The sequence below is a fragment of the Mus caroli genome, chromosome 5 (assembly GCF_900094665.2).
Source record: "Mus caroli chromosome 5, CAROLI_EIJ_v1.1, whole genome shotgun sequence".
Lineage (NCBI taxonomy): Eukaryota > Metazoa > Chordata > Mammalia > Rodentia > Muridae > Mus > Mus caroli.
The window spans coordinates 24,214,490-24,224,888 of NC_034574.1; the positions used below are offsets into that span (position 1 = coordinate 24,214,490).

The following is a 10,399-nucleotide window of genomic DNA, read 5'->3' on the forward strand; positions in this document are numbered from 1 at the left end:
CTCCCCCCTTGATCACTAATTGAGAAAATGCCTTACAGCTGGATCTCATGGAGGCATTTCCCCAACTGAAGCTCCTTTCTCTGTGATAACTCCAGTGTCAAGTTGACACAAAACTAGCCAGTACAGACATTAAGTGTAAGATCTTATGTATAGTAGCAAATAAATATTCCTCTTTCCTTCTGGAAATTGATTGTTCAGAGAATAGATGGGCGTAAATATCAAAATACATATTTTTGTATGGCAACTCTCAGATTTTTTTCCCTAGGGGTTTATTTCAAGCTTTTTATTATTCTTGTTGTTGTTACATTAAAAACTTGTGCATGTGCTACACTGTACATGAAAAGGTCAGAGGAGATTTCCTTCATCGTGGGGCTCCCGGAGATCAAACTTAGTTAGTCAGGCTTGGCCACAAGCATATTTAGCTGCCTGAGATACCTTCTAGCCCAGCCCTGGTAGGTTTTAAAATATCTTTTATTATTCAGATGGCATTTTATCTGAAACTCTGATAGGTTTTTGTTGTTTGATTTGAGGGCAGGGATTAAAAATACATGAGTGCAGGTTCTGTGTGAGGTCAGATGTGTCAAATCTACTTCAAGATAGAGTTGTACGCCACCCAGCATAGCTGTTGGGAATCACACTCAGGTCCTTTGTGAGAGTAGTATGGCGTGTTTTGTTTTGTTTTGTTTTGTTTGAGACAGGATTTCTCTGTGTAACCCTGGCTGTACTGAAACTGTGACCAGCCTCTTGAGTGCTGGGATTAAAGTCATGTGTCACCACCACCTGACTTAGCAGAATGTGCTCTTAAACCACTGAGCCACCTTTCCAGTCCTCTTTGTTGATCATATTTCATAATCAAATTAACCAAAATAGATATAAACACCATGATTGAGAGTTATCAATGAAAAACTTGTTCTTCTCATAAATGTAGACAAGACCACAGAGTAGCCTGCCTGCGTAGACAATAGCCAAGGCTTTATAGGCAGCTACGGTATTTTAAATGATATGGGATCCATTATAGTATTAACCATGTTGATTACAATGAGCCATCCTCAGCCTTATGATTGCAACTAATACCCTTTTTAACTTGTGCAATGATAGCTACTGTTCCTCCTAGACAAGATGAAAAGCAAGCTGTAATCCTGGTGAAGTGGCTGTGTTTGCCAGGTTCCTGTGGGAGTCATGAATATGTCCCTGCTGTGGGTCTAGGGAGTACCCTTTCTCTTGCCTGTTTTGTGGATGTGCCATAGTGTACATGAGAAAGTCAGGAGAAGTCCCTTGAAGTGGTATTCCTTGGTGATTAGGTCTATACCATAGGATATCCTTTATCGCTGATTCCTAGTCTTCAGACATGTTAGTCGCTTGTGCCCCTCTTGTGGGAGGTTTTTAACTCTTTTTCCTTGTAATCTCAATTCTTCTTGGGGATAAGGGTTATCTCTTCCCAACTGCCCATCCCGGTATAATTTTCTGACTCTATTCCTTATTAATGATATTAATAAATGGCACTTAAAACATGGGCATCTCTTTTAAAATGACATTTTTTTGTTTTTAAAGACAGGGTCTCTCTGCTTAGCCTTGGCTGTCCTAGAACTCACTATGCAGAGCAGGCTGACCTCAAACTCCCAGAGACCCACCTGTCTCTGCCTCCTGAGTGCTGCAAGTCATACACTGCCATGCCTAGCTGGGTTATTTTTTAGACATTTTGGTCCGCAAAATGAGGTTTCCTGAAACCTAACAAATAATTTTTGTTTGTTTGCTTTGTGTTTTTTTGAGACAGGGTCTCTCTCTACATCCCTAACTGTACATCCTGGAACTCTTTGTAGACCAGACTGGCCCTGAACTCACAGAGGTCCTCCGACCTCTGCCATTTAGTTCTGGGATTGAAGACATGTGCCCGGCAATAAATGATAGTTTTTTTAAATCAGAGAACCCTTTCAACACAGAGGCAGTGACATGAAATGTAGTTCTTTTGTAAAGAAAGGAGGTTCTTGTCATCTTCAGAGTATCAACTCCTGCTATATAACAGAAACATCCTTATCAAAACGTAAAGGTTTCCTGTGTAATAAACCAATCACTCCTTAAATAATCTCTCAGGCCTGCCAACTTCATGAAGTATGTCTTTCAGCTGTCAGTCATAAACACTTGAATTTCACACATTAAACAGAACTGCCTGATGAATACTATGTCCTTATAGTCACTAAGACCCAGCAAAGGTGGGTAATGAAAGGCTCAACTAATTGTCAGATCGAAGGTATGGAAGTAAAAAGTAAAAGGGCATGGAAGTAAAAAGTTTCTCTCTTTTTTTTTTCCCCACTTATGTTTACATGTCTAAAAGTCAAGATATTACTGTAGAAAACTAACAGCTGTGTGTATATTTCCACCACCGATAACAGGGTGGTGCAAAAGATATCACTAGTTTTCTTCCTTTGGTTGCTTTTCTAGCCTGCTGTGGAAACTGGCTTGGGTCCTTTCAGATCAAAAAGACAATATCTTCAGCTTGTATTCAGGTTTGTCTTTGATTGAAACTGCTTTGTGAATCGTTTCAGTGATGAGATCTATGACAAGGTTGTTAGAACCATCAACTATTGCCTGTCACTCTTGTTGCTCCAAACCTTATCTTTACAAAAAGTCTCCTTTTTTCTGCCCACCAATGGGCACCTTGTCCAATGCCTAACTTTACTTTTCAGAGATGGTGGGTTGTTCTTACTAAGAATCTTTCTCCCACTGGTCCACTAACCAGCCATCTTCTATATGATAAATCCATGGAACAGAGTTTCCATGTAAGACCTGGGAAAATTCCCATAACTTTTCTTGGTTACTCATAATTTTAATGGGACCTTCTACATAAAAGTTGGTATTTCTGGCTTATGTTTATTTGCATTTTAAGTAACTTTGATGTCATTGTCTCTCTAGTATTGCTGGTTTATTGAACCATAATCTTAAAGGTCCCTGGTTGATAGTCTTGGTGCCTTTACATAATACTTTCTGTAATACTGTTTTATTGTTCTTTTTTTAATAGAGCCTGATTTGAAAAAACGGATCCGGGTGCACTTGCTTAATGCCCATGGCCTGGATGAAGCTGGCATCGATGGTGGTGGTATTTTCAGAGAGTTTTTAAATGAACTACTGAAATCTGGATTTAACCCCAACCAGGGCTTCTTTAAGACTACTAATGAAGGGCTTCTATACCCCAACCCAGCTGCTCAGATGCTTGTGGGAGATTCTTTCGCAAGGCATTACTACTTCCTAGGCAGAATGCTTGGAAAGGTAATTTTTATATAAAAATAAAGCTCAAAACAAAAGATGTCATTTTACTGTTTTATAGAGTTGTCTACATTTTATTGATTATCATTATTCAAAATTGTTTAAAAAAAACATTTTTGCTGATCCCTACTGAGTAATTATATAACAACTACATTTTATTATCATTATACATTGCATGGGCAGTAGTTGGACTAAAATAATTGGTATAGTACAAAAATAGGGCTATAAAACTTCAGATAAGAAGTATGTATTTATTTTTGTTTGAATATTTATTTATTTATTAAAGATTTATTTATTTATTAAAGATTTATTTATTTATTATATGTAAGTACACTGTAGCTATCCTCAGATACTCCAGAAGAGAGCATCAGATTTCGTTACGGATGGTTGTGAGCCACCATGTGGTTGCTGGGATTTGAACTCGGGACCTTCGGAAGAGCAGTTGGTGCTCTTAACCACTGAGCCATCTCACCAGCCCCTATTTATTTATTTTAATGTAGGCATAGGTATACTTGGAAATTGGTATCTTTCTCATTTGTTCCCTACCATCCTTATTCTCTGAGTCAGGTTCTTTCACTGAACCTAGAACTAGTTGGTTCTGTTGACTATCAAGTCTGGCTTTCCCCAGCACTGGAAATATAGAAGCAGGCTTCCATGCCTGGCTGTTTGTGGTTTTGTTTTGTTAATGTGGGTGCTAGGAATGGAATGCCTCCTATAAGCACTTTATCCACTTAGCCATCAACCCAGCCCCAAAAGTAACTATTTTAAAGTTGTACAATGTGATTTAGACATGTTACATGACTGGGGAATATGTAACTAAAGGCAAAACTTCAGGTTTAATGGTGAAATGTTCATAGTATTCCCTCTAAGTCAGAAACAAGACAGGGGCACACTTGGCTGTGGGGGATCTGCATTGTAATTGCTCCCTATAAGTAGACCTTAATCTCAACAAAATATAGTTGTTACTTTTACTGGTTACTCATATTTTTAAATGTGGAGCTTTTATATACAAGTATATATTTTTATATTTATTTTGTTTGCTTACTTGCATTTTAAATAAAAATATTGGTTACTGTTATTTTTAACTGTGTGTGTGTATGTGGATAGTGTATGGGAGGCCAGGAGGCCAGAGGCATTGGATCTCTCTGAAGCTGGAGTTACAGGTGATTGTGAACTGACTGACATGGGGACGGTGAACTGAACTCAGGTCCTCTGCAAAAATAGTATGCTGCTCTTTATCACCAAGCCATCTCTCCAGCCCTGTTGTCAGGCTGTTAACTACCAATTCTTATTAATGTGTTGGCACATGCCTTTAATCCCAGCACTAAGAAGACAGAGGAAGGCAGATCTCTGCGTTTGAGAACTGCCTGGTCTACAGAATGAGCTCTAGGAGAGCCAAGGCTACACAAAGAAACTCTGTCTTGAAATACTAAAGAAAGGAAGGAAGGAAGAGAGAAAAAGGTAGGAAGGTAAGGGAGGAAGTTAGGTGAGTCATGAAATTTTGGCCATGAGGGTTGGCCAATTGGTTAAGAGCTGCCCAGATGGAACATGGCAAACTATTGCTTGTGGTTATTGATAGGAAAGTAGGATTCTAGTAGTACAGAAGATGTCTGCCCACCTCTGGTGCTGATTGAGGCTTGTTATAAATATAAAGGTTGTGGCTTTTTAAATCTGGGAACTGAATGATCAACAGCAGGGTAGAAGCCCCAACTGAGAGTAAATATTTACTACAACAACATGTTGCTACAGGAGTGATTTTACTCCAGACTCAGCGACTCAAAATTGTTTTGAGTCCTTGTAACTTGAGGAACTGAGTACCCAGCTCTTGTAGCTGACAGCTGAGGGCTCAGCACAGACAAGGGAGAAGGTGGTTCATCTGACCTCCCTTCTTCACCTGACCCACTGCTTCTGCCTCCCGAGTCCTGGGTTTAAGTAAGACGCAGCCTGTGTCTCTCTCTTTTTTTTTTTTTTAAGATTTATTTATTTATTATATGTAAGTTCACTCTAGCTGTCTTCAGACACTGGAGAAGAAGGAGTCAGATCTTTTTACAGATGGTTGTGAGCCTCCATGTGTTTGCTGGGATTTGAACTCAGGACCTTTGGAGGAGGTCAGTGCTCTTACCTGCTGAGCCATCTCACCAGCCCAGCCTGGGTCTTAAAAGAGAAAAGATGTATTTGGTGATATGAAGTAACATTGTAGTGTACATATAACATACCAACTAATGACACTCATCACCAGGCCTGATGACCTAAGTTTGATCTCTGTATTCAACATGATAAAAGAAGCAAAACAACTCCCACAAATTGTCCCCTAGCTTCTATATGCATATCATGGTATGTGCCTTCTCCCTAAATAAATAAATGTAATGCAGAGTATGTGTGTAAAACTCTAATATCTTTAGCTGTCAGACAGATGCAAATAAAACTGCATTGAAATAGCATCCTATTCAGTCAGAATAGCTACTATTGAAAGACAGAGCAGACACGGTAGCTCATGCCCATAATCCCAATATTTGGGATGCAGGACCATTATTTTATGTTCCATACTGCCCTGGGCTATGGGTGGGTGAAATGCTTATGAGAAGGGGGGAGGGTACTTTGATGCAGTTAGTGAGACTGTATATATGGACTCTAGAAGTTCAACAAAGAATGACTTCAGCCCTCGCGTATGTAGCTCATTCTTATAAGGCCTAATACATTGCCAGAGAAAATGAAGTTAGCATGTCCTTATTGCCCATATTGGTGCTTAACAGTGGAACAGATAAGAAATTATAGTATATAGACATGATGAAATGTATATTCATCTATAATGAATACAGTCAGGCCATTTACAGGAAAATAAATGGGACTCAGTGACATTGTATTGAGTGAAATAGTTCAAACCCAGAAAAACACATACCACATATGCACTCTGGTATATGGAAGCTAAAAACTAGTTTTCCTGAATGTAGAATGATACAGAAGTTAGGGGTGGGGGGAAAACGGGTAGATGAGAGAGACTGGATTTGATTATTGAACATTGTAGGCATGTGTAGAAATGTTCCCTCTGAGCCCCATTCATATGTACAATTAATACATGTTAACCAAAAATTAGAGTGTGGGGGGCTGGAGAGATGGCTCAGTGGTTAAGAGCACTGACTATTCTTCTGAGGTCCTGAGTTCAAATCCCAGCAACCACATGGTGGCTCACAACCACCTGTAATGGGATCTGATGCCCTCTTCTGGTGTGTCTGAAGACAGTGACAGTGTACTCACATACATACAATAAATCTTTTTAAAAAATTATTAGTGTGTGATGGCATATGCTTTAATTCCAGCACCTAGAATGCTGAGGCAAGAGGATTGTGAATTTAAGGCCAGCTTGAACAAAATCTTGTCTCAAAAAGGAAGGACTTGGCACATAACTCAGTGATCAAGAGTTTATACATGTTGTTGAACCCAAGACTGCAGAATAAAAACAAGTGAATTATTTAAATTATTTTTAAAACTGTAGCTCCAAGCTGGACTTGGTGGCATGTGCCACCAAGTGCTTTAATCCCATCACTTGGGAGGCAGAGGCAGGTGAATTTCTGAGGTCAAGGCCAACCTAGCCTACAGAGTGAGTTCCAGGACAGCCAGGGCTACACAGAGAAACCCTGTCTCGAAAAAAACCAAAAGAAAATAAATAAATAAAACTGTAGCTCTTTGAGAATAGTGTTGATTTAGTTCCTCAGAGTTTTCTGCATGGGAATTCCTCAGAGGTTTCTGAAATGTCCATTTACTATCTGATTGTAAGTGGTTAACTTTACATCAGTATGTCTGCATCCAAATGAACGTACCCGTACAGCACTAATGGCATGGCACCTGAACATTAAATCTGCAAGAGAAGAAAACTATTTATTGATTGATTATAGTGTTTATTGGGTCATAATATATTTAAATTTTCTTAATGCATATGTTAGTGATTGTTTACTGTGATAAAGTGCACAAAGGTCTTCAGAGCAGCTTTGCACAGGAAGAATTACCTCCTGTCACTGGTCACTTCTCAGTTAAAAGTTCCATTAGCAGATGGTTCCTGCCTGGGCTGTGGGTCATGGCTGCACTTTGTTGCTTGTAAATCAGGCTCTAGACAGGGAAAAGTAAACAGCCTGGCATGTGGTCATGTCATGTTGGACTCTTTTTTACAGATAGAAGCACCTTAGTCCATTTAAGCCAATTAAGTTCAGAATATTTATTGGAACAAATCTTTTATCATATTTGAAATCTACTTGAAAATTTCCCCTTGATTCAGAATATTGATTTAATTGGAACAGAATGCCTATAAATCAGATTATTTGGTAATACCATGGTAATACATTTGAAATTTTTAATTAGCAGATTGTGTAACTTCAGCATGCTTTATAATTGTGTATATCAGTAGAGTAAGTATGAAGTTAATGTATCATAAAGTGAGATGTTGACAGTTAGCAGTTGATCTTGACCTTTCTGGAAGCTGAAAGAATTTATTCTTATATGTCATTAGTGTCCCTTACAAAATGCTCTCTAGGTTCTGAGACTTAAATCTGTAAAGCCTGAGACAAACACTTGAAACCTTGCTTGTCTCATCCTTCGTGTGACACAGTTCCTCTCCTCTGCAGTCATCTTTGAGCCTAAGCTTAGTACATTGTATCTCCTGTGTCATCTATTTTGATCAAACCAAGGCTCATGTCTTTCCTTAAACTTATGATCTCGACAGTAGCACAGGCCTTCTAAAACTAAGACAGAACCTTTTACACAATTTAAATTTAGTGACTGTGCCAACCAAAGCTGTGCATACCTTTAACTCTAGCACTAGGAGGCAGAGGCAGGAGGATCTCTGAGTTTAAAACCAGCCTGGTCTACATAAGCAAGTTCCAGGACTAATAGTGAGACCTTGTCCCATCGAAACAAAACAACAAAACAATTTAGTGGCCATAGCACCTGTGTTTTTCTCTTAAACAAGATCAGTTTAGAAAGGCAGTTATAGCCAGGCGTGGTGGTACACGCCTTTAATCCCAGCACTTGGGAGGCAGAGGCAGGCGGATTTCTGAGTTCGAGGCCAGCCTGGTCTACAAAGTGAGTTCCNCAGCCAGGGCTATACAGAGAAACCCTGTCTCGAAAAACCAAAAAAAAAAGAAAGGCAGTTATAAGTAGTTGAGCCTAATCTCTATCATGAGTTAGACCAAGTAAGGAACTCATGATCTTGATTGCATGACCTGATGTGTGTTTAACTTTGATATTATAAATAGATAGAGCAAGCACTCAAATAGGAAAGCTGGGTAGAGGTTGTTGATAGTGGAATCTCAGCCCTGGTAGTGTAGGGCTGAAAGGGAGTAGTATATACAAGGCATTTGTTGATAGGGGGAAAAGGAAGGATATGAAGGAGTCTGACTGGTTTGTTCTGATAACAGAAGGATAGAGGTGGTGTTGGCTAAGCTAGGGAAGGTTGGGTAAGAAGTTACTGATTTAGATACCTGAGACATGCCTTAGGGTTTAGATACCTTAGGCAGACACTATTGAAGAACAAGGTCTGGACTGAGCTGCAGACTGGAAGGAGTGGACACAGAGGGTGGAGCTTGGGAACCAAGTCCCATGGAACAACAGAGTTCCACAAAAAAAAAAAAAAAAGGGGGGGTAATGTAAGGTTTCAGAAGCTTGATAAAGATTGTCTCAAGGAAAAAGAGGATAATTACTATGTGATGTTACTGGTGGGCCAAATAACATTATACCAAAGAGGTGGCCTTGTCATTGATCAGTATGGACAGTCACTTTGCATGGTAACTAAGGTACATTCTGTGCTCTTTGACTGTCATCTGGGAACTACTATGACCATTCAGACTAACAAGCAGTAAAATAACGGCCATTTTCTTTATCACTAGACAAGCAAACTGCTTCCCTTACCCTCTGCATGAAGTACAGACCTGATGCTTTGAGGAAAGAGTATTCTTTGCAATATTCCATTGGGTATATTCAGTTCAGGTATTTGAGAATGTGACTTGAGGTCTGTGGCTGGAAGAAGACAGACAGGCAGGGTGCTAATAATTCTCAATGATTTCCCCCCAGAGTGTGTCCATAGGTGCAGGCAGAGAGGCTTCACTGAAGTCCTGGGAGGTACACTTCAAAGAGAAGTGAGATCAGTGAGTAGAGCCTGTGTGGGAAGGAGCCTGATGACCCCAAGGATGATCCAGAAATAGCAGCTTCACCTGGGATGTGGTAGATGTCTGTGTATCCCTTGGGCTAGCTAGCTTGCAAGCTTTGTTCTGCCACTTCTAAAATTTGCTGAGTTAACCATGACAGTGACTCCCCAGAGAAACATTGGCTGTCAGTTTCTATGGCCACTAACTAGAAAGAGGCAAAAAAGGGTGAGCTGGGCCAGATGTAACATCACCGGTAACTCTAGCACTTAAGGGGGGTGGGGGGTGGGGGTGTGCAGAGAGAGAGAGAGACAGGAAGATTGGGAATTCAAGGCCAGCCTGCAATACATGAGATACTATATCAAGAAATAATATAAGATTGTGGATTGAGATCTCCAACTAGATCTCAATTTGTTTTATGGATTAGTGTCTACTGAGTACCCTCTGGAACAATTGGTATTAAGTGATATATATTATCTAAAAGAAGGTTAATATTCTCTAAATTTATGCAATGAATTTTAGAAATTATTAGCAAGTTATTTGTTTAAACCTGTTTGAAGAATATAATGATAAGTTTCCAAATAAAGACATTGTTAAAAGTTTTAAAAAAAAAAAAGAAAGAAAGAAACGAAAGAAAAAGAAACGAACTGTGTGTAAACAAACTAAAAGCACAGACAATGATCACAGGATCCCATCCTAAAGTCTGAACTGTTGAGAAAATCGGGAGGCTGGAAAGACGATTCAGCAGTTAAAAGCACGCACTGCTCTTGCAGAGGACCTATGTTTGCTTCCCAGTACCTGCCATGGTGGCTCACAACTATCCTAACTCCAGTTCTAGGGTATCTGACTCCTGACCTCTCAGAGCACACACATTCAGGCAAGACACTTAGACACATTAAAAATAAGGAAAGGGGCCGGGCGTGGTGGCGCACGCCTTTAATCCCAGCACTCGGGAGGCAGAGGCAGGCGGATTTCTGAGTTCGAGGCCAGCCTGGTCTACAAAGTGA

The 10,399-nt window shown here is 39.8% G+C and overlaps 1 protein-coding gene across 1 annotated transcript in view; it reads left to right on the top strand.

Moving 5' to 3' along the window:
* Ube3c (ubiquitin protein ligase E3C) overlaps positions 1–10,399 on the top strand; it is a 109,793-nt gene that overhangs the window by 71,357 nt on the left and 28,037 nt on the right. The window contains exon 18 of the mRNA XM_021162266.2: positions 3,017–3,264. Coding sequence (XP_021017925.1) covers positions 3,017–3,264 — 248 coding nt within the window. The remainder of the gene's footprint in view (positions 1–3,016; positions 3,265–10,399) is intronic.